Below are 25,273 nucleotides of genomic sequence, written 5' to 3'. Positions count from 1 at the left end.
AGCCAACTAAAAGGCAAATCCTCTGACTAGAGTTCATCATTCTGAAAATCAAACTTCAATGAGCTCAGACTTTACCACTGCAGTTTTCTATACTTCTGGCTCCTCCTGACTCTTTTTATCTCCTTTTGTCCCTTCAAGTTAGCTCCCTAAAGAACTGATGATATTGTTACAACCACTGCTATCACAGGGAAGAATGTAAATAAGCACTTGAAGCAACAGTGGCCTTCAGTTGTTTTTTTTTTCTTTAACAATATGATATGGTAAATGAACTAATTCTATGTGTATACAGATGAATAAAACATTATCCAGATACGACAGACTTCCTAGGTCAACACTTGAGGGATTGGGTAACCACTATTCTAACTATAACTGTTTCTAAATGTCACACAAATGGGATTGTACAGCATAGATCTGTTTGATCAGCATCTAGTTTCTTTCATTCTACATGTCAATGTGTGTATCTATAGTTATTTCTTTATGTTTGTATAGCATTTTATTGTATGGCTATTCCACAGTTTATTTGCTCATTTTCCTTTAAATGACATTTCGGTTGTTTCCAGCTTTTGGCTATTATGAATAAAACACCTAAAATATTCTTGTGTATGTCTTTGATGCAAATATGTGTTCATTTCTCTTAGGTATTCCTAAGAGATAGTCTGTGGAGTGAAATGTTTAGCTTTTGTGGATACTGACAACTAGCTTTCCCTAATTTACACTTACCTAAAATGTATGAGAGCTTCTTTTGCTCCATACCCTTGTCAACACAATTCATATTTTAAAAATTTTAACTCTTCTGCACATAGAGTGGTGATTCATAATGATTTTAATTTTCAGTTACCTCTTAAGTAACAAAGTTGAGTACCTTTCAAACACTTATTAGTTATGTGGATATCTTGTTTGGTGAAGCACTGTTCAACATTTCTGCTCATTTAAAAAACTGAATTTAGGGGCTAAGGATGTAGCTTAGTGGTACTGCACTTGCCTAGCGTATGTGTGAGACCTTGTGTTCTACCCAAGCACTGCAAAAACAAGCAAAAAACCCCTGAGAATTTGTCTTTGATTTGTAGTTCTTTATATACTCTGGATAGGAATTCTTGTTCAATATATGTATTATAAATATATTATTATCCTTAGTTCATCTATTAACTTAATGATGTCTTTGATGAATACAAGTTCTTAATTTGAATGTAATCCAATTTATCAATTTTTTTTTCTTTCATATATAGTGCTTTTGGGGTCTTTTTGAAAAAATTTAAGAAATCTATCTACTCTGATAGTTCTACATTCTGAAAAGAAGGAGGTCAAAGTCAAGAAAGTCTCATTCTTTAAATTTTAAACAATATCAAAGTATGAGGCACCTTTTCCAGCCTTTGATGTTGAACCATTAGCTCCATTTTCCCATAATAGTATGAGCAACCCTCAAATGCAAAACGGTAGAGATTGTCTGGCTTGTTCAGAAAGCAAAAATCTACATTTAATATGATCTCTACAGAAGCAGAATTGGCACAGGCAAGAGAACTCTTTAACCTAGAGATCCCTAAAGACATACAAGGTTCTAAGAACAATTTCTTCGAAAGTAGGAATTTGCACCCACTGTCCATTTTCTGATATATACAATATCTAAAAACACCATCTTATAAGGAAAGTCTTTGTATGGATTCCCAGCTTGCCCTAGTTTTATTGAGTGGAAAAGAACCACGCTTCTATTATCCTTGTCAAAGCAAGACACTGTTACCTGTCACAGAACTAACAGTTCCTGACAGAAACTAAAAAGATCAGAAGGGAAAGAGGTGGTGGGTGAGCAGACAGCTAAAACAGGCAATAAAAAGGGTGAAACAAGCAAAGTGACAGCAGGGGGAATTTTCCTGTTTCCTGATTCTTTCCTCATTAGAAGATCTCAGTTCTGAAAACTGTTCAAGGGCCACTGCAACAGTCTAAGCAAGACATAAGTGGGATGTTAGCAGTGACAAAGGACGATGGTTGTGAAAGACATCAGCAGAAATAATCTAAACAAAATAAATGAAACCTTGTTCAAATATTCAATGTATTCTTATATATGTCAAGTTTTCTCCTATTCAGTCAATTATACGCATCACCTTTGAAATCCCTAAAACTGACCTTTCCAACTCCATATCTACAGGGCCAGGCAAGTAATGTAAATGAGAGGTTTTATCTGTATCAAGACATAAAGAAGTAGTGGGACCCTGAACACATTGTAAAATTTAAAGGAGAATCTGTGACTAACTTTGGGCTGACTACTAACCAAACGAGAAACAAGTCTGAGAATATTAGATCTTTTGAATTTTTCAAAAGATGTGAGAAACTGACATTTTTCTGTGTAATATTCCAATCTCTATTATACCATGTAGACCAAACAAATTGGGTGGGTTGAATCTGGTCTATAGGCAGCGGGTTTCCAACTTCTGTTCTAAAGTTTCACAGCAAAATAAATAGTACATGCAGGTTTCCAGGATTAGAAAAACAAGAATCTTGGAAAGCCAGCATTTAGACAGAGGCTGGGCCAATGAGTCAATCAAAGGGGTTAATTTTTAGGGGTAGACAGTCTGAATGAAGGACTCAAGACTGCAGAGTTGGAAGAGTCTATCAAAAAAATCTGACAGGAATTCTGGAAAAGTTCTACTTCAAGGAGGCATAGGTGAAGGAAAACTAGAATGTGTAGGGATCCTATCTGATTTAGAAAAACAGATAAAGTGGGTTATGATATATCTGTATATAAACACACAGGTTATTTCACCTCTTTATGCCTAAATTTCCTTATAATTAAAATAATAACAGTGTCAGGCCCAGAGGCACATGCCTACAATCCCAGCAGCTCAGAGGCTGAGGCAGGAGGATCGAAAGTTCAAAGTCAGCCTAAGAAACTTAGTGAGACCCTGTCTCAAAATAAAAAATAAAAAATTGGCTGGGGATGTAGCTCAGTGGTTGAATGCCCCTGGGTTTAATCTCTGGTTCAATCAATCAATCAATCAATCAATAAGCCAGAACCTATTTCATAGGGCTATCAGAAGGATTAAATAAGGTGGTTATTCAGATAACTGTCATTACTCCTGGCATGTGTAATGTTTAATAAATGCTAGCTGTTATTTATGATTACAAGGCATTGAGAGGTAAAGTAGTGTGCTAAGGATCATGTGGCTATTAAGGTGTACTGCCTGTCTATACCCAGAGGTGTGGCTTGTACACTCTATAAGCCATTAAGCTCTTCTGCCTCCCCCTACCTTGCTAGGCTAGTTTCTTAATCTGTACAATGAGGAAATCAGATGATGTAATAACTAAATTCTTTTCTACAACTGACATTTTATTCTTCCAGTTAGCCCTCTAATTAGTTTATTTCAGGGCAGCAGTTGGACAAAAACGTTTGCTCACACATCTACAGGCTATCAAACTAAAGTAGAGCAGTACTGCATAGGCTAGGAACAAGTTAGAGAAACCATCTAAAAATTGAATAACCCATAGGTTAAGCCAGAAAGAAAAGGGTGATAAATATGAGGTCTCCCTCATTGCTTCGAGGAGATTATATTTGTTTCCAGAAGGCCAGTAGCCCTTCTGAGTAGGCCCTGAATTCACCCACCTATATTATAAGCTATATAAGCTATTCACCCACCTATTATAAGCTGGAAGTTACTAATAAGGCTGACAAGGAACCAAAATAGGCTCTAAACCTAAAATGGTCAGATCACCAAACAATTCATCCTTTTGAGGTCACAGGTCTCTATGAGAACCTGGAAAAAGCTCTTGTTCCAAGGGGAAAAAAATATACATATGCTTCCTCAAATAGACACACACAATTTTACCTGTAATTTTAAGGGGTTCACAAATATCCTAAAATCTCTCCCTATACCTTATTCCTAAAGTACACCTATCTCGTTCCAGGCTTGTCCTCCCAAAGGACTCAGAATTGCCCCAAGATCTCGGTTAGGGTTTCTAGGTAACTGTGCTCAAGAGACAAATTATCTACTGCAACTCAGCATAATTAAATCCTATATGGAAAAGACAAAGCACCTTCTCTCCCTCCTCCACACCAATTTGCATTGAGGGACTGTGAACAGATAAGATCTATAATTTAATTCCCAAGCTCCAGTGGATATGAAGTTAAGAAGTAGTCTAAGAATATTTCATGCTCTTTTCCACCTGATGCCCATAAAACCTCATAGAATATTAGAAGAAAAACATCCTAGTTCCCTTGGCACTGTGCTCTTCCTTTTATAAAAAAAATAAAATAAAAATCAGCCAAGATTACCAAATAGCTTTATTAGGTGACTTTTCTCCCTCATGGGCTTTCAAAATTATACATTACCAAAGAAACCACAAAATCTCAGCCACAGCTGAAGAAGAAATCAAAACAAGAAGATATAACCCCTCCCCGCCCCGCCACAGAACACTAGCAACAGTTTAAATGTTGGTAAGGGTCTGGAGAAACACATAGTCTCAAACCCAATAGGTTTGTAAGTCAATGCAACTTTGGTGATGGGGGCACAGTTGACAATTTTTATGAAAAATGTAAAAACCATACAATATTGAACAATTCCTATTTTGCAAAAGCAGGCCAAAACAGATCTGCAAACATTTCAACATAGCCTTGTTTATAGTGACTCCAAATTGGAAACAAGTCCTGGTTTTTAGGTACATTACATTAATGGAATATCACATAGCTATTAAAAGAATGAGCCAGGGGCTGGGGTTGTGACTCAGTGGTAGAGAGATTGCCTAGCATGTGTGAGGCACTGGGTTCGATTCTCAGCACCACATATAAATAAATGAATAAAATAAAGGTCTATCAACATCTAAAAAAATTTTAAAAAGAAAAAAGAAAAAAAGAATGAGCCAGATCTATAAGTGCTAATATGAAAAGATCTCCAGGACATGTTAATTGGAGTTTGGGGAAGTTGAGAATAGAGGTCTTACATTGTTCCTTCAGTTTCTTTTCTTTTTCTTTTTTTTTTTTTTTTTTTTTGGTGGTATTAGAAATTGAACCCAGAGGAGTTCTGCACTGAGTCACAACCCTAACCTTTTTTATTTTGAAACAGGGTCTAAGTTGCTGAGACTGGCTTCAAACTTGTGATCCTTCTTCCTCGGCCTCCTGAGTTGCTGGGATTGCAGATGTGTGCCACCATAGCCAGCGATCTAAATTTTTTAAAGGATGCATATACATGCTAGTAACTGCATTAAATTATATCCTAGAAAGATCCATAAAGAAACTTTTCACTATTGTTACCTTTGAAGAGAATAATGACTAAAGACCAGGAAGTAGAAGAACAATCTTAATATATAAACATTCAAAAAGCATCTCAGGGTTCTTCTTTCTTCCTTTTCTCTCTTTTTTGTTTTTTGTTTACTTGGTTTTGTTTCTCTTTACACTTTTCTGTATAAAATTCTAAATCTAATGTTACTATAAAAATAATAATCACCACTTAGAAATTTTACTAAAAAAGAAATCCCTTATAAGTTTAATGAGGAAAGGGGAAAAGGGCCCATATAATGCACAGCAAGAAACTAGTGGAGGAGATTGGAAGAGAATCAAAGGAGAATTAAAACACTCCTTTCCCTGCTCTTCTCTTAAGACACTACTGACATTATGAATTACTCAAGCTTTCCACTGGAGATGAATAGCTCAGTGCCCCACTCCTGTTGCCAACTATTCATTGCAATTTTAAGTGAAGGAGATAGTACATTAGGAGAAAGCTGGCATAGTTAGTCCAAACCCTGCCTTTTGTAGTATGGATGAGGCAGAACAGTTGTTCCTAAAGAGCCTGACATGGTAGAATACTCTGCTGCTGAAATCAGAGCTTGTCTGTCTTCCTTGCAGACAACAGGATCTCCTTAAGCACACAGTGCAAAGGCATATTAGGGACCTGCCATTACATGCACTGGAAAAGCAAGAGCCAGGTGTATATACGACAGAGAGGCCCAGAGAAAGCTCTGCTCTCCTTTGGTACCTCAGGGAGCCCTGCTCAACACTAGGGACACCCCCTGCCTACACAGATCTGCTGTTAATAGTTCCAACTCCCTTTGACTATCCCATAGAAGAGAATCAACTAAGGTTAAAAGGATAATCCTCTATACTTAAATGCCCTTTCATCTGAGGCCCATGAAATAAAGTATAACCTTGCTTACTTTCCATGACATTCTTCTATAACATTGCTTTACAAAATGAAACTGCCTCCCCATAGGATTTCTAGAAAAGCTAGCTGTCTTTTATAAAGCAAGGTCAGCTTTATGCACAGGTGCCATAAAAGGTTATCCTTCCCCTCATAGGATTTTCATGATGCTTGAAACTCTCCCATTAGTGATTTATACCACTAGGTCAGGATTGTCTAAGATGCGCTTATTTAATAATGAAAGCAGAAGGACAAATATATTAGTAACACAAAACTACAGTGCACTAGCTCTTAACATTTTGTGGTCACTGGTCCTTGTGAGAAATTGATATAGCAAACAAATTTCCTTCTCAGAAAAATACACTTACATGAATCACAATATATAATTTTTTACACAATTTGGGGCCTCACAATTTAGAGGAACTCCTTCTAGCCTGGAATTAAGGTCCCCCAGTTCAACAGCAATGAGTTTGGCAAACCCCAATCCCCTGGAAGAGTTCCTGTGCATATAGGGAATTCCAGGCCTCAAGAGAAAAGGCAGGACTGAAGGGAGGCTCTCAATACTTTTATGTAATTGCCCAGAACTGACCCCATCTAGGATCTAGATTACAACTTAAAACTTCTCATCAGAAGGACTATGGATTTCTCATTCTTTTGGCTCCTTGGAAATAGGCTTTCTTGGCTTCAGAAACACCAATGCATGTTAAGAGATGCCCAATTGAGACCAGCTGTCAAACAAGTTCTGACAATATTTGCAGGATGATCACTTTACCTGAGAAACAAGGGAGGAGAAAGTGTGAACAACTTATGAATCAAGGGGGGCTCACCTTTGAGGTTTTCGAATATCCCAGAGTCCCACTCCTTCCTTTGAATTGGCTGTGGCCAATAACCTGGGCTCCACAGGGTTGAACATGACACTGTGAAAGGCTGATGGATAGTTTGCCAGGCAAAAGGGCTCTGTGAAAAGAGAAATTATGGTTATCTCTGGGTCAATGATAGTCAGATGAATAAGAACATGAATCCAAGTAGGAGCATACTTTTTAATAATCACACCCAAAGAACCAGAACCCCAACTAGTACACATCACCACACCAGGCACCTTCCAAGATCCCCCAAATCCTTCAAACAATTCTTCATGCAGAAAGTAGGACAACAGCAATCTAAATACATTTAACCAAATTTTAAGCCACAATATTTGGAAATCTATACAGTACCTGAAAAGGGGAAGGTAAGCTGTTTTACAGTTAGTAAAACTGAATTCCACATGAGCTGAAAAAATTCATGATCAGTTTCTGGTACAATTATTACAACTTTAATCCAAATTTATTAGTCTAAAAATTAAAAGTTTTAAAACTGCAATAGATTCAGTGATGACAAAGCATTGAAAAAATAATATAAGGCAAAACAATAGCACAGGTTTCTTTCTTTCTTTCTTTTTCTTTTTTTTTTTTTTTTTTTTTTGTTCACAATACCACCTAAATGGTTCAGTGTATATTTTTATGATTTGACTTCCAGTATTAGAACATATGTGGACTGGGTTGATACTGTGGATTCTACCCAGGGCCTCATGACCATACACTCTCCACTGAGCTATACCCCAGTCCTTTTCTTATTTTATTTATTTATTCATTTATTTACTTTTTTTTTTTTTTTAGTACTAGGGATTGAACCCAGAAGCGTTCCACCACTGAGCTACATCACCAGCCCTTTTTATTCTTTATTTTGAGACAGAGTCTTGTTTTAAGTTGCTCAGGCTGTTCTCAAACTTGAGATCCTTCTGCCTCAGCTTCCTGAGTTACAGGGATTATAGACATTCATCCACACCAGGATTCTTATATTATTTTGAGGCAGGGCCTCCCTAAGTTGATGAGGCTGGCCTTGAACTTGGTATCCTCCTACCTCAGTCTCCCAAGTAGCTGGGATTATAGGTATGTGCCACCATGCCCCATCAGAAATATTTTTTAAAAAACCTAATACTTGAACGTCATTTGCATTCAGTCAGTTCCTAGTCAACTTCACCTAGAACCCCTATATCCATCAGAATTAATTATTAGGCTCCACATGAGGAAGGAATTACTCTGGTACTTAGAAGGATATACTCTTATGGAACTATTAGAGTGTAAGACAGAAAGCACTTTTCAGTCTATGATTTCCAAATGCATTACTGCATAAGTCTCTAAGCAGGTAAACTGTTCAGTCTTTGCAGTCATCAGGCAGTGCAAACAAAGGAAAATCTCACCTACTAATCACATAGAGATTGAGCCATCAGTGCTTCTTTTGCTGCAACTTGACCTGCCTAACCCTAAGGACAAGCGTCTATGATAGCCTGAACCTCAATAACAAGCACAACCTAGCATGTTATATGTTTGAAATGTAGAAAAATAAAAAGACCCTGCCAGACAAAAGACAAAATTGAGGAAGGCTTGAATGGTGTACATAGGTGTGCTCATTACAGAGTCAAACTAAGGGGTGGGGACGGAGATGAGCATGGCAGTAGCACTGGAGGAAGGGGCCTTTGAAGACAGAAAGAAATCCCTCTGTAGGAAAGGAACTAAAAAGATGCGTTTCCTGAAGAACTTCAGAGAAGTCATCAAATCAAGTTCTTCATTCACACATCAGAGACTGAAAGAGCACATTTGGAGGCACTCACAATTTCCATTATAGAACATATTTGCCATCATTTTACGATCCTACATGCAGGTAAGGTGAGGTTCTGTGATTTTCTTCAACAAAAGAACAAGCTTGCAACTAGGGTTGCAAAAACTGCACAGCATCCCCATTCTCAGTAAACACCTAAGGATGTATGCATGTCAGCACCACACATAACTGGCCTTTGGTGGTTACCCTCCATAACGAGATGCCACATCTTCTTGTGCTTCTTGGAGTCATTAACCGTCAATGTGCAAGGGTGCATGGAGATTCCCAGGTGGGTGGAGAAGGGCTGGCCAAGGTGCCCTACTTCTGACTGCTTATGTCAGAACGGGACCTCCAAAGACATTGTGCTGCCATGTGACTCACATTTCCTCTCCCTTGACAACATTCACACTCAGATGCTCAGGTCATATATTGAATCTGCAAAGAACTTGACATCAAACTGTACACACAATCCAACAGTCTTTTGTCCAGTGACCCTACCTCCATGGGGAGACTCCCGGATGTCCCAAATGAGAACCCGACCATCATCTGAAGAGCTGGCAAAAATGTTGTCATTTACTGGGCTCACTGATAAGCCATATACTGCATCTTCATGAGCAAACACATCCAAGGTCTCGCTGCTGAGAAACAGAGAGCAAGAGAGAGGCACACAGGCACACACATACACACAAACATAGCACAGAGTCCCAGCTCTCTGGCACCTAGGATGCAGTCTCTCTCATTCTTAGTAGAAAGTTAACCTAGCTAAACCTAAAGGATACTGTATTTCCTAAAAGGTAAATATTCAACTTTCAAATGAAAAAAAAAAAAAGAACTATCAAAGGCACTATATTTTTGGATTTCATAATAAGTATTTTAAAAGTGACACAATAGCTGAGTTTTGTGTTTTCATTTATTATAGAATGCATTTGTTTATGTCCAGATCCAACAGTGGTATTTGATTTCCAAAAGGCAAACAAAAGTTTTACAGCAGGCAGAACTGATATAGCAGGAGTGGGAGAGGCTCTTTTAGCAATCTGGCATGATGATTAAGAGCACAGCTCAAACCCAAACTGCCTTAGTTCCTAGCATCACTTGACTTTAAGTTACCTAACATTTCTGTGCCTGTTTTCACTTCTGTAATGCAGATCACACTATCCTTCATAAAATAATTGAGGGTTAAATGAATTACTTACAAAGCACTTAGAATGATGTCTGGCACATGAAAGTAAGAATAAATATTACCTGTGATGATTTTTTTGCGCTAAACATTTCTTTTTAGCTCTGATTATTATTATTTCTCTTCCTCTTTCAATCACTCCCTTTAAATTTTCACCCAAAAAAACTATAATTTCATACCAACTTTCCTTTTTCCTTTTATAAATCAAAATTTTATTTCAAAACTATCACAGGACTGTTTTTATAAAAGGAGCAATGTTATATATTATTTTCTTCAAAAGATAAAAATGATTTAGGTCTAAAGAGATATTTTCCTCTCTTCCTGTGAAAAACAGTCAATCATCTTCACACACCAACAACATATTTACCTTTCAACATCATGGAGGATAACTTGCTCATCATTTCCTGTAAAGGAAAAAAAGCAGTCATTTGTTAATTCCTGCAAGTTGTTCCCTGTCCACATTACATAAAGTATTTTAAAGTTCTCAGGGTAAAAATACGGTCAGTGTTAATACAAGTTAGGAATGTTTATTAGGAAAAGGTTTACAATAATTTAAGGATAGGACATTTTTATGGAGATTTTTAAAAAACTTAAGAGCAATAAGGGATAACATAATAACAGTTCCCAAAAGGGATAACATAATAACAGTTCTAGTGGATTAGGCAAAAACTTCAAGAAAATAAGTAAAATGATCTAAAATTTCATTCATCCAAACTAGCTTCCTGTCCATCACCAGCAAAACACTCATTAACTGTGAACTTGGAATAAAATCTCTAATATTTCTATGCCTCAGCTGTTTATCTGAAAATAGAGTTAATAATTGCTTCTACTTCATAGGGCTATTGTGAGCATATGAGTCTGTGAAAGCATTCAAAATAGGGCGGAACACTTGAAAAGTCCTCAATAAATGTCTGCTGCTATTCCTATCCTCTTCATCTTTTATGGCAATAAAATTGGACGGTCATGTAATTCTAAATGATTGGAAAGTTTTTCTCCACAACATTTTTCTTTTGCAACTGTCTTATTCCATTAAATGATCAAAAAACAATACATTATGCATCTTCAAATGGTTTATACAGCTAAAATATAAATATCTGAATATAAAAAGGCAGAGAGTAAAAAAAAATCCCACTGTATGCTTAAATAAACAACCAAGAGTCACTTAAACAGAAAGGCACAAATAGCAGTAAAGATGTGGCCCAGGTCATCTTAAATTTCAATACCTTAGCTGTAAATTCTACCATGAAATCAATAACACCATACTCATACCTTCTTGGTGCCAGGCACAATGCTAGGTATTGGGAGCATGATAAGATTAAGATTCTGTCCAGTCCTTGAGGAACTGATAGTCCAATTGCACAATTAAGGTGGAAGAACAGCATGAACAAAAGATACAAGGGTAAAATATTACAGCTCAGTGCATACATAAGATGTTAAGTGGTTTAGTGGACTGGAGTACATGTCATGGGCAAGGGAAATAGGCTTGAGGTAGATTGGGGTTTAGACTGCATATGGTAGGCACCGTAGGTCAAGAATTCACATGGTCAAATCTTTTTATAATAGAAATGCATTAGAAGGAGGGTTACAGATTGGCGGCAAAAATCACACAAGGCCAATGCAATAGTTGAGGGCAGAGATGAGAACCTAAATCATGGCAGTCAGTATAAAAAAAACAAAAACTAGAGGATGAATAAAAGAGGCTTTCAAGATAGATCTGACAGGACTTTGTGATTAACTATATGTGTAAATGAAAGAAAGGCAGGTTTGAGGATGACTTTCACATGAACCATGTAAAATTGCCATTTGTATAAGGTCATTTTTATAATGACCAAATGTCAGCGGTTTCTTCTATCTTGGTTTTCTGTTGCTTCCCCTCCCACCCCCAGTACTGGAGATTGAACCCAGGCTTCAACGTGATAAGCAAGCTTGAATTATATCTCCAGTCCAGTATTTAAGTTGCTTTTAGAAAATAGGTAGATATCTAATGGGAAAATATGCATCTCCAAATGGGGGTCAGGGCTAAAATCTGATGGTCAGAGAAGGGGTTGTTGATGGAAGCCATCACCAAGAAGTTGACTTTAGCACCAGCCATTTCAATTGTTTCCTAACACAATGCTTTTCAAACAAGAGTCATCCATGAGTGATGACATCAAATTAAGTCACAGCCAACATTTTTTAAAATAAAATAGAATAAAAAATAAAATTAGGGTATACCACATGTAGTAAGGTTAAGTATTGTTCAAATGTGTGTGTGCGTGTGTATGTGGTATGAGTTCCTATGTACCAGAGCCCAACATGAAAGTTTTCTGCCAAAAAGAAAGGTAGGAAGGAAGGGAAGGGGGAGGGAAAGGAAGGGCATGTGGGAAAGAGAGAGAAGAAAGGAAGGAGAGAGAAAGAAAACCCCTAATTCACATGTCTAAACTGCTCAAAAGAAACTATGGTAAACTAGTAACACCACAGTTCATTTAAGATATAGGAAGTAAAATAAGAACTTATTTTAATTCTTTTCTCTAAAATTCCAACCACAGTGAATTTCCCAAGGTGGAATCCCCCTTCTCACCTCCAGAGAACACTTTGGTATTTCCACTGTTGAAAGCCAGGCAAAAAATGTTAGAATGGTGTTCTCCTTTCAGTTGTATGGGTTTGACCCTGGAGTGGATAGCTTGTTCCATATGCCATAGCAGAACCCGGCGGTCGTCTCCTCCTTGAGAGGGAAGTTAAGAGTCTAAGGTTAAAAGAACTGACACTGCGAGGCTGGCATTTGGCTTTGCCAGGCTCAAATCTCATCTTTTTCGAAACTACCTCCCCAACTCCGTAAGATTCTGATGTACACCTATACCCAGCATTCTTCCCACTTAACCATGGGATACATGACCTCTAGGCCACTTACTCTCTCCCATGAATCAAATCTTAAATAGATAATATAGACATTGAAAGAGATAAACGCTGATGTTGAAACTCACCCTGAAAGCAACCCTGTTTCTGTCTTTCCGGAGACCCAGTTATTTAAATTGCTACCTAGAATCTTTCTAATTAAGTCCTTTTTTTTTCTTGGTCTAACAGAACTAACATTGATTTTTATTACTTGCAACCAAAGAACTCTGAAGGAATATTTCTAGCATAATAGCCTTCAAAGCAATCTCTTTGATATGCTTTAACTGACAAAAGGACAGTGTACAAATGACAACTAAGGAATTGCCTGGCTCCAGTAGGAGACAGACAAAACCCAGTTCTCATGATCCTTAGACCAGCTCTTACCTTCGCATTATTTTCAATAGTCTGAACTAAATAAGCAATATTAAAATGCATGAAATATCTCCTAGAGAATGAGAACACACACACATATATATATATATATATTTTGTGTGTGCGTGTGTGTATTTTTTTTTTGGGGGGGCAGTACTAGGGAACAAATCCAGGGCCTCCCATATTTAGGCAAGCACTCTACCACTAAGTTACATTCTCCCACTATATATTCTTTATATTTGAAGATGTGTTAAAAATGTCTGGAAGGATTAATAGATTTAACAATGGTTACTTCTAAGGAATAGAATCAGAAAGTAGAAGAAAGCTTGGTTTTAAAAATTTGGCATTGTTTGACATTTTATAATAAGCTAAAATGATATTCTTTTCCCAATAAAAATGTAAATGTCAACAGCAGCAAATCATAGCAAGCTCTGTACCTTTGCCTCTCCACCTCTATTCAATAAAAAAAAAAAAAAGTAGGACAGCCAGGCTGGGTATGTAGCTCTGTAATAAGGCATGTGCTTAGCACACACAAGGGCCTAGGCCCATTTTTTGCATGTGTATGTGAAGTACTGGGGATTGAACCACAGGGTACTCTACCACTGAGCTACACTCCAGCCCTTTTTAATTGTCATTTTGAAACAGGGTCTCAGTTGCTGAGGCTGGCCTCAAACTTGTTATCCTCCTGCCTCAGTCTCCCAAGTACTGGGATTACTGGTGTGTACCACTGTACCCAGCCCTGGAACCACATTAAAAAAAATAAATACAATAGCCACAAACTATAGTACATCCACACAAGGGTAAACCATGAAGCATTAAGTCAGTAGATATATATAAGAGCTAATGTGGAGAGATGACCAAAGGTCTTTGTTAAGAGGAAAAAATAAGTATAATTAGTATGTGTACCAACATGTATTTTTGTAAAACAAATTTTTAAAAAGCTCCATGAACAGCAGGAACCTCATCAGTTTTGTTCACTGTGGACTCTCCAGTGCCTAAATGAGTGCACCAAAGAATAGACACTAAATGAAGGGGCTTACACTGACATATCTATGCTTAGATTTATATAGCCATATCTAGATAGTTATAAAAGAAATTGTTTATAGTGACCACTATAACTGTGAGGCCAGAATTGGGAGACTTTTTTGGTGGTCAAATATATATAATATGAAATTTACATTTTTTAACCATTTTTAAATGCACAATTCAGTGGCACTAAGTACATTTGTGTTGTTGTACAATCATTACCACTATCCACCTCCAGAAGTCTTTTATCATCACAAACTGAAAGCTTAAGGAAAATTAATTTCTCCTAGCCCCTAGTAACCACTATTCCACTTTCTGTCTCTATGAATTTGACTACTCTAGTACCTAATATGTGTAAGCCAGACCCAAAAGGACAAAACAATGTTTTATAGATTCATCCATATTGTAGTATGCATCAGAATTTTATTCTTTTATAAAACTGAATAGTATTCTGAGTTTTATATACTTTTATAGTATATGTTTATTCATTCGTCCACTGATGCACATTTGGGCAGTTTCCACATTTTGGCTACTGTGACTAATGTTACTAAGAATATGAGTGTACAAATATCTACTTATGACGTTGCTTTCGATTATTTTGAATATGTACTGTTAAGGAATTTTTTGTTTTGTTTGGTATTATAGATTGACCCCAGGCAATGCTAAGCAAGTTATCACGGAGCTATATCCCTAGCCCTTTTTTTATTTTGAGATGGTCTAAGTTGCTCAGGCTGGCCTCAAACTTCAATTCTACTGCCTCAGCCTCCCAAGTAGCTGGGATTACATAATGGGAAATTTTTATGTTTTAATTTTTACATTATTTCATCCTATGCTATGACGTGACCTTGTTCTTAGACATATTTTCTTTTATAATTAAAATTAACAGAGGGTATAGTAGTCAAGACATACTTATTACACAAACACACACACACACACACACACACACACACCCAAGAAGATACATTGTTGACAGGACTGCAAATTGGTGCAACCATTCTGGAAAGATGTATGGAGATTTTTCAAAAAACTAAGAATAAACCACCATTTGACCATTATCCCACTCCTTCGCATATATCCAAAGGAGTTAAAATCAGCATACTACAGTAATGCAGCCACATCAATGTTTACAGCAGCTCAATTCACAATAGCTAAGCTATGGAACCAACCTAGGCGTCCTTTAACAGATGAATGGATAAAGAAACTGCAGAATATATACACAATGAAATATGATTCAGCTCCAAAGAAGAATGATTTTATGACATTTTCCAGTAAATAGATGGATTTGGAGACTATCATGCTAAGTGAAATAAGCCAACCCCAAAAAGCCAAAGGTTAATGTTTTCTCTGATATGTGGAAGCTGATCCATAATAAGACGTCGGGGGGTGGGGAATAAGTGGAGTACACAAAGGGTAATGAAGGAAAGAAGGAGGGATGGGATAAAGACAGACAGTAGAATGAATCTGACATAACATTCCTATGTACATATATGGATACACCACAGTGAATCTCACATCATGTGCATCCACAAAAAATTAATTAAAAAAAAAAAACTATGGGTAAATGGTAGAAAGATCAGTAGAGCAGAGGGAAGAGAGTGAGGTGTGGGAAGAGGGGAGGGGAAGGAGAGGTACTGGGGACTGAATTAAAACAAGATATATTCCATACGCTTATAATTATGTCAAAATGGACTCTACTGTCATGTATAACTAAAAAGAACCAATAAAAATTTAAAAAATTTAAAACAGAAGTTATCTTGTACCTTGAGTTCCTTTGTTTCATGAGTTTTTTCCTTCTTTCCACTGTCAGGCAAGATCAAGTTCTATGTTCTCTTCTGAAGTATCATTGTCTACCAGATTCATGCTTCAAGTGTGGCCCACAGCATTCTATTTATGACTTATATACTTCAACTATAAATTCTCTGGGATAGAATCTAAATTCTTTACCTCTTACAAATTTACCACTATGTAAAATATCAAGTTAATGTTATGAAAATAATGGTTTATGATTTTATTATTTTATTTTAATGAAAAATTACAGATCTAATAACAAACTAAACATGCTGTGGACACTTTAGTTTTCCATAGGCTACATTCCTATTGTTTGCCTCCAACAACATAGTCAAGAGTCAGGGACTTATCACTGCTTCTGCTACTGTGTTTTGGATATTAAAGAAATATTTCATTATACCCATTTTTCTTATCAAAAATGGAAAATTAAAAGAGAGGTCACATGTTTCTTCTATTTGCTCATGTTTCTGATCTAATCTCCCTGCACCTCAGTTTCATGAAATATAAAGTGATGACCATAATAGTTCTTATACTGTTATAGATTTTATAGATTGAAAGTCAAGTGCAAAAGAGTTAAGTAACTTGTCAAGATCATCCAGTAAGGAAAGTGAGCACTACTCTATTAACTACCTTACAGAACAAAAAATGAATCCTAACTGACAAAGCAAATTCATCCGATGGACAACTGAAGGAATTCTCTGCCATGGTAGCATAACTCAAAAATGTCTAGGTATGACTGAAAAAGCAAAGGAGTAAAATCTGCGGAAGCAGACTTAACTGGAGTAAACTAAGGGGCCAGAATGGAACTGCCTGAAATTATAAGGGTGTTGGCAAAGGTTTATTTAGAATATATAAAGAATTTCTACCAACCATTTTATTTATTTGTTTATTTATTTATCAGTACTGGGTATTGAACCCAGGGGCACTTTACCACAGAACTACATTCCCAGGTCTTTTTTGTTTTATTTTGTTATAGGGATTGAACCCAGTGGTGCTTAACCACCGAATCACATCCCTAGCCCTTTTTTGTATTTTATTTAGAGACAGGGTCTTGCTGAGTTGCTCAGGGTCTCACTAAGTTGCTGAAGCTAGCTTTGAACCCCTGATCCTCCTGCCTCAGGCTCCCAAGCTGCTGGGATTACAGGCATGTGCCACCACCCCTGTCTCTCTAACTTGATTTTGGATCCAATACAATCCCAGAGAAATTCCCCAAAACCTATTTCATGAATACTGACAAACTGATTCTAAAATGTATAAGGAGAGACAAAAGACCCAGAATAGACTGCACAATATGGAAGGAGAACAACAAATTTGGAGGGTTGACACTACCTGACTTCAACACTTGAGAGGGCAAAAGTAGCCAGCATAAATATCATCAACCGGTTTTTGACAAAGGAACAAAGGCAAAATAGTAGAGCAAATTTCTTTCAACAAATGTGTTGGAACAAATGAACATTCACAAGTAAAAAATTAAATCTAAACACAGATCTTACACCCTTCATAAAATTCAAAATGGATCATGGAACCAAGTATAAAATGCAAAACTACAAAACTCCTAGAATATAATAGGAGAAAATCTTAATGACCTTGGGTATGATGGTGACTTTTTTAGATATAACATCAAAGGCATTATTCATGTAAGAATGAATAAACTAAACTTATTCAAAATTAAAAACTTCTACTCTATAAAAGACAATGTTGAAAGAAGGAGAAGACAAGTCACAGAGCAGGGGAAAATATGTGCAGACATATCTGATAAAGGTCTGTTATCCAAAATATACAAAGAATATAAAACTAAACAATAAGAAACAAACAACCGGATTAAAAAATGGCCCCAAGACCTAAACAAACACCTCATACCAAAGAAGATATACAGAAGGGAAATAACCACAAGAAAATATGTTTCACACCATATGTCATCAGAGAAATGCAAATTAAAACAATGAGATACTACTATATACCTTTTAGAATGGTCTAAACCTGGAACGCAGATAACACCAAATGTTGACAGGGATCTGGAGCAATAGGTACTTCTCATTATTGCAGGTGGGAATATAAAATGGTACAGCCACTTGGAAGACAGGTTGTTTCTTACAAAATTTAGACATACTCTTACTATATAATCCAGTAATCACACTTCTTGGTATTTACCCAAGGAAGTTAAAAACTTATGTCTACACAAAGACCTGTGTATGAATGTTTATGGCAGTTTTATTCATAATTGCTAAAACCTGGAAGTAATAAACATGTCCTTCAATAAGTAAGTGAGTAAGTGAATAAACTATGGTACATCCAGACAATGGAATATTTTTCAGTATTAAAAAGAAATGAGCCCGGTGTGATGGCACATACTATAACCCCAACAACTCAGGAGGCTGAGGCAGGAAAGTCAAGTTAGAGGCCAGCCTCAGCAACTTAGTGAGACCCTAAGCAATCTGGCAAGACCCCATTTCAGAATAAAAAGTAAAAAGGAGTCGGGGTGGGGGAGGATAAAGTATCCCTGGATTCAGTCCGCAGAACACACATACACACACAAAAAGGAAGAAGAAAGAAAATAAACTATTATCAAACTATGAAAAGACACGAAGAACCTTAAATGCCTATTACTTAGTGAAAAAAGTCAATCTACAGAACATTCTGGAAAAGGAAAAATTATGGAGACAGCAAAAAGATCAGCAAGTACTAGATGGGGAAGGGTGTGAATATGTAGCACACAGAATTTTTAAGGAAATGAAAATCCTCTAATTACAATGATGGATACATGTCATTATCACAGAACACACAACACTAGGAATGAACCCTGATGTAAAGTATGGACACTAGGTGATTATGGTTTGCCAATGTAGGTTAAATCTTAAGAAATATATCACTATGTTAGAGAATGTTGATAATGAGGGAGACTATGTATGTATGGAGGTAAAAGAGAAATAGAAAAATCACTGTATATTTTAATTTGCTGAGAACCTAAATCCACTTTAAAAATATATATAATTTTAAAACAAAAAAGTGGTAGATTGGAAGTAAATTTAATAAATGAACAACATTTGGTCAAATCTGACTGATATCTCTCTATACTTCTTTACATTTAAACATTTCATATTAGGGAAATATCACTATATTTCTGAGACATAATAATGGCATTGTGGTTAAGTAAGGAAAAAAGACCTTATCAGTTAGTGATGTATATGGAGGTGGGTGATATTGTATATACTTAGAATTTCTTTTAAAAGGTGCCAAAAAGAAAGAAAGTAAAGAGGAATAGGTGATTAACACAAATGTACACAACTGTATGCTTCAAGATCTCCATAATAAAATATTTTGAATATTTTTTAATGTTCATGATAGAAAAATAAAAATAAGGCTCTGCAAAATGGGCTTTGGATACTCATGGAAAAGAATAACAAAGAACATCTCTATATTTATTCACTAAAACTTCTGACAGCACAATTTTTCTTGAATTGGAGGAGCTTAAGAAAAAATGTTCAGCAGGGCACAGTGGCACATGCCTATAATCCCAGCAGCTCAGGAGGCTGAGGCAGGAGGATTACAAATTCAAAGTCAGTCTCAGAATCTTTAGTGAGATTCTGTCTCAAAAATAAAAAATGAAAAGGGCTGGGGGATGCGGCTCAGTGGTTAAGTGCCCTAGGGTCAATGCCTGGGGCTGGGGGGAGTTCAATTAAAAATAGGGCCTAGGGTGCTGGGGTTGTGGCTCAGTAGTAGAGCACTTGCCTAGCATGTGTGAGGCACTGGGTTCAATTCTCAACACTGCATATAAATAAATGAATAAAATAAAGGTCCATTGACAACTAAGTGTGTGTGTGCGCATATATATATACGCGCACACACACACTTATACGTATAAATTTAAAAAAAAAAAACCAAAAAAAAACCCCAAGGCTAGGCACAGAGATGCATACCTGTAATCCCAGCTACTTGGGAGGCTTAAGCAAGGGGATTTTGAGTTTAGGGCCAGTCGGGGCAACTTAGTGAAACCCTACTGCAAAATATAAAAAAAGGCTGGGGATGTAGCTCAGTGACACAGTGCTTGCCTAGTATGTGCAAGACCCTGGGTTCAATCCCCAGTACCACAGGTGTGGGGGGCAGGGGAGAGCATCTATCCCTTTGAACTCAAAAGTTGTAGTTTAAGGTCTTCCTCCATAACCTAGACAGCACTATCTTTAATGTTCATTCCAGGCATTTATAGGATGATTTACTTTTACCAAGTACTTAGTAATTCCAAATGTACAGCTATTTGTTGAATGCCTTGGGATCATTTACAGTGACAGGTTCTTAGTATTAACAAGATGATGACAGCCCAAGTCCGTGGGAGATTGGAATCACCTCAGCAAAAATTATCACTGTGGCAGGGCCCACCTCTCTACTTTGTCCTCAAAGTAAGTATAAGAAGACAAAATGCAGCTCCCCATACCCCTCCCACATTTCCTTAGGCAAGTTATTAAGAGCCCTGGGCAAAGACAATCATTTTTAATCACGCATTGGCAATAAAACTCAGTGAGTGCAAAGTGAGACCTAGACTAAAACTATTGGGTTGCTTTTAAGCCAGCAGAAGGAGCAGGACAGTTGAGTCCAAGTCTCTGACTCCACAAAGCAAAGGAGGGCAGGTGAAGTAAAGATAAGTCATTACTTCTGTTCTATAGTTCTCCTGCCCTCTGAATCACTAGTCAATTAGAAAAGGAGAGATTTATTATAAAGGTCCACAATGAGACTGTGACCTGCAAATAGCACAAGTGAAGAATACGATAATTTAAGGCAGCTCTTAAGCCTGGCAGTAGGTACTTATGGGGTCATCCTCAGTAAAGACAGCCCAGACCCAGACTCTCCAGGGCACCTGAGTACATCAGAGACCTACCAGGAAGGAAAGGCCTTTCAGCTCTGTGCTGGTGCCAGTGCCGGTGCCAGTACCAGACAAGGGACAAACAAAGGCTTGTCTTTCAGAGCTGATTTTCTCACAATTCTTTAGCTTCAATTTATCTGGGTACTCCAAGAAAAAGCAGCTACTCTGATTCTGATTAATTTCATTGTGCACTAGAATTACTAATTCATCAAAAAATAGTACTATAATCACATGTGGTAGTTTTGTAGTTACAAAAACCTATATATTGCCAGGTATGGTGGTATACACCTGTAATCCCAGCTATTTGGGAGGCTGAGGCAGGAGAAACCCAAGTTCAAGACTGACCTCAGCAACTTACCAAGACCCCGTACCAAAATAGAAAAATAAATGGGGGGTGCATAGCTCAGTGTTAAAGGAGCCCTAGGTTCAATCCCGAATACGGGGGCGGGCGGGGGGGGGGGGGGATGAAACATATATTTAAAAAGTGTCCTTTCCCAAAGGGTCCCAAGTTCTAAGTACAAACTATGAAAGTCCTTATACCACACTGTAACAAAAGAATTAGCATTCTTCTTATTTTATAACTGGAAAAGCTGAGGCACAGAAGGATTTGAGTTTCCTCAGTTAGTCAAGCGGAGTACAGTGGCACACACACCCGTGATCCTAGCTATTTGGAAAGCTGAGGCAAAGGATTACAAGTTTGAGGCCAGCCTGGGCCTCATTCCAAATGAGGATGTTCTGCAGCTTTACATAAGAAAGAAAAGTGTTTTCCATTTTTTATACATTTTTTTTTTCTAGAAATGCCTAGCACTTCCCTGGCTTTTTAAAAAAATTTAGCCACTTTTAAGCATAGAGTTTGTAGAATGAACTACATTCACATTAGCACATTGTTATCTAATCATCACGATATTCGTCTCCAGGACTTTTTCATCTTTCCAAACTGAAATTCTGTAAACATTAAATAATCACTTCCCATCTCCACCTGACAACCACCATTCTTCCTCTACAAACACCATTTCTTTCTCCATACTTTACTATTCTCAGTACATCAAATACATATATGTCCTTTTTGTGACTGGTTTATTTAGCTTGGCACAGTATCTTCAGAATTCACCCATGTTGCAGCATGTGTCAGAGTTTCGTTCCTTTTCAAGGGTTATATAACATTCCATTGTATGTATATTTTGTTTACTCATTCATTCACAGATGGGCACTTGAGTTGCTTCTATCTTCAGGTTACTGTGGATAGTGCTGATATGAATATAGATCTACAAATGCCTATTTAAGTCCCTGATTTCCATTTCTTTGGGCATATATCCAGACATAAAATTGTTGGATCATACAGTAATAATTCTGTGGTGGGGTTTGTTTGGGTTTTTGTTGCAGTACTTAGGATTCAACCCAGGGGCACTCTACCATTGAGCTGTATCTCAGCCCTTTTTATTTTGGCATAGTCTTGCTAAACTGATGAAGCTGGCTTGAATTTGTAATCCTCCTGCTTCCCTAGACACCAGGATTACAAACATGCGCCACCATGTGGCTGTGTGTTTCTTGTGGTACTGGGGATTGTGCATGCGGGACAAGCACTCTACCAACTGAGCTATATTCCCAGCCCGCTGCGTTTGTTTTTGAGGAACTGGCACAGGGTTTTCTATGGTGATTGCATCATTTTACATTTCCACTAGCAATGCACAATGGTTCACCTCCTCAGCAACACTTTTTTCTTTTTTCTTTCGTAATTGTCATCCTAGTGGGTATAAAATGTTTGCTGGCCTTTTGACCTTAAAATGAATAGCCTGACCAGGAGTAGTTGTACCCACCTGTAATGCCAGCTCTTTGGGAACCTGAGGCAAAAGAATTTGTTCAAGGTCAGCCTTAGCAACTTAGCTAGACCCTGTCTCAAAATAAAAAATAAAAAGGCTATAGATGTAACTTCAGTGGTAAAGTGCCCTGGGTTCAATCCCCAGCACTGCAAAAACAAATACATAAATAATCTAAGTAACTATCGGGTCCTTATTGAATATCTTAGAGTGTATCATTTTATAAGGACTTAGAGTCATTTTTCTTTACTACTTATAAAGAAAATGCCAACAACTAGGGTTGTTGTATTAAGTGAGATAAGCCCAATGTGACCTATATTAGTTATACACACCCCTCAAAACATCCTAGTTTCTCTGAAGTATCATCTATGAATTTATCTGAATCTTTCAAACTCTTGCTTTACATCACATAAGAGTATGAACAGCATGCTATATTTTAATGAAAATATACACAAATTTATGCATGGTAGGACAGATGGAATATGGTTAACAGAGCTCCCAGGAATAGCAAACTTTACTTAATACCCTTTTATATTGTTAAAGATTTTTTTTTCCCCTAACCTGTAAAGGCCCAGACAAAAAGTTACCTGCAGTTTATCCACACTGTAAGCATTTCAGTACCTGAAGGAACTAACTTCATATGTAAATTTGGGAAATTTTATATACATCCTGTCCTCAAATCACTTACAAAAACAATAAGAGCACTAATCTCTATTTATCCAAGTCTGCCACTTCTGTAATTCAACCTGATTTAGAGACGAGTGTAACAGCACAGCATTCAAAACCACAGGCTTAGGATAGAAGTATACAGATTGACTTTTCAATGATGCTACCACTTACTATCTGTGTACCTTTAGGCAAGTTCCTTAACCTCTCTAAAATGTAGTCTTCTCACCTGTAAAACAGAGAAAACTCTATCTATAGGATTGAGATAGATCTGTGTAAAAACTTGGCTGGTTGCCTGGACAATATTAAGAGCAAGGATAAACCAGGCACCATTGCACATACCAGCAATCCCAGTAAAATGGAGGCTAAGGCAGGAGGATCACAAGTTTGAGGCCAGCCTTGGCAACTTAGTGAGATCCTGTCTCAAAAAATAAAAGGGCTAGGGGACTGGGGTTGTGACTCAGTGGTAGAGCGCTTGCCTAGCATGTGTAGGCACTGAGTTCAATTCTCAGCACCACATATAAACAAATAACATAAAGGTCCATCAACATCTAAAAATAATTTTTAAAAAATAAAAAATAAAAGGCCTGGGGATGTAGCTCAGTGGTAGAGCAAACTTGGGTTCAGTTTCTAATACAGGGGTGGAGGGGGAGTAAGGCTCAGACTTCTGAAATTTGGAGAACAGATTATCAGGCACCTTTATTACCTCTTTAAGAGAGGGTCTCTAATCTAATGCAGAGATACACGCCCAAATGCAAATAGGGAAACTAGGGAATAATCTCAGAAGGCATTAGGAGAATGTGATTATTTTAACAAAGAAAGTTACAAACTAATAAATTACACAATAATCAGCCTAAAGACTGTAAAACGGCCAAAACTAAGATAAAAATATTCAGCTTCACTGGTAATCAAGGTCAGTTATACAAAAACTTAAGTAATAATAAATTTATTAAGTGACACTATTTTTCATATACTGACTGATCTGGGAAATACAAAATAATATCTAGCAATTGATGATGCGGTCATAATAAACTGGTACAAGTGTAAATAAATTGGTTCAACCATTTGGAGGGCCATTTGGTAATAGATATCAAATATTTTTTTGTTTTTATTAGTGCATTATAGTTATACATAATAGTGGGGTTAATTTTGACATATTCATAAATGCATAAACAAAATTTGCTCCATTTCAATCACTGGTACTTTCCCTTTCCCTCCTCTCTTCCCCTGATCTCTTTCCTCTGCTCTACTGGTCTTCTACTGTTTTTTTTTGAGTTGGTGCATTATATATAAAGGTGAAACTCACTGAGACATTCAAGCATGCATATAGCATAATTTGGTCAATTCCCTTCCACACTTCCTCCTTTCGCACCCTTCTTCCTTCTTTATCCCATTCCATTTCTCCTATTTCATGATATCCCCTGCTTTAATTCCTTTTTTCTCTCTAGCTTCCATGCAAGAGAAAATATTTGGCCCTGGACTTTCTGAGTCTGGTGTATTTCACTCAACATGATATTCTTCAGTTCCACCATTTATTGGCAAATGAAAAATTTCAGTCTTCTTTATGGCTGAGTAGAACTCCATGGATATATATCACATTTTCTTTATCCATTCATCCATTGACAGAAACCTAAACTGGTTTCATAACTTGGTAATTATGACTGCACTGCTATAAACGTTGGAATGCAGGTATCACTAAAGTATGTTGAGTTCAGTTCCTTTGGATAAACACAAATGAGTAGAATAGCTAGGTCACTCTGAGCCTTTTGAGGAATCTTCATACTGCTTTTCAAAATGGTTGTACTAATTTGCAGTCCCACCAACAATGTATAAGTGTTTTTTTCTCCACACTTTCTCCCAAGAATTTATTATTTATATTTTTTATACTTGCCATTTTAACCAAAGTGAAATGAAAACTCAGTGTGGTTTTTATTTGTATTTC

At 37.1% G+C, this 25,273-nt stretch overlaps 1 protein-coding gene across 2 annotated transcripts in view; it reads right to left on the bottom strand.

Annotated features, from left to right (window-relative positions):
* DCAF5 (DDB1 and CUL4 associated factor 5) overlaps positions 1-25,273 on the bottom strand; it is a 96,785-nt gene that overhangs the window by 55,928 nt on the left and 15,584 nt on the right. For both annotated transcript variants that reach the window (XM_079127089.1, XM_079127088.1), the window contains exons 2-5: positions 12,494-12,637; positions 10,301-10,337; positions 9,255-9,394; positions 6,947-7,076 (exon numbers count right to left, since the gene is read on the bottom strand). In XM_079127089.1, coding sequence (XP_078983215.1) covers positions 6,947-7,076; positions 9,255-9,394; positions 10,301-10,337; positions 12,494-12,605 — 419 coding nt within the window. In that variant the 5' untranslated portion in view covers positions 12,606-12,637. The remainder of the gene's footprint in view (positions 1-6,946; positions 7,077-9,254; positions 9,395-10,300; positions 10,338-12,493; positions 12,638-25,273) is intronic.

Source organism: Sciurus vulgaris (genome assembly GCF_902686455.1).
Source record: "Sciurus vulgaris genome assembly, chromosome: 2".
Taxonomy (NCBI): domain Eukaryota; kingdom Metazoa; phylum Chordata; class Mammalia; order Rodentia; family Sciuridae; genus Sciurus; species Sciurus vulgaris.
Note: the sequence above shows the minus strand (reverse complement) of the source record. Positions and strands in the feature narration are given on the sequence as shown.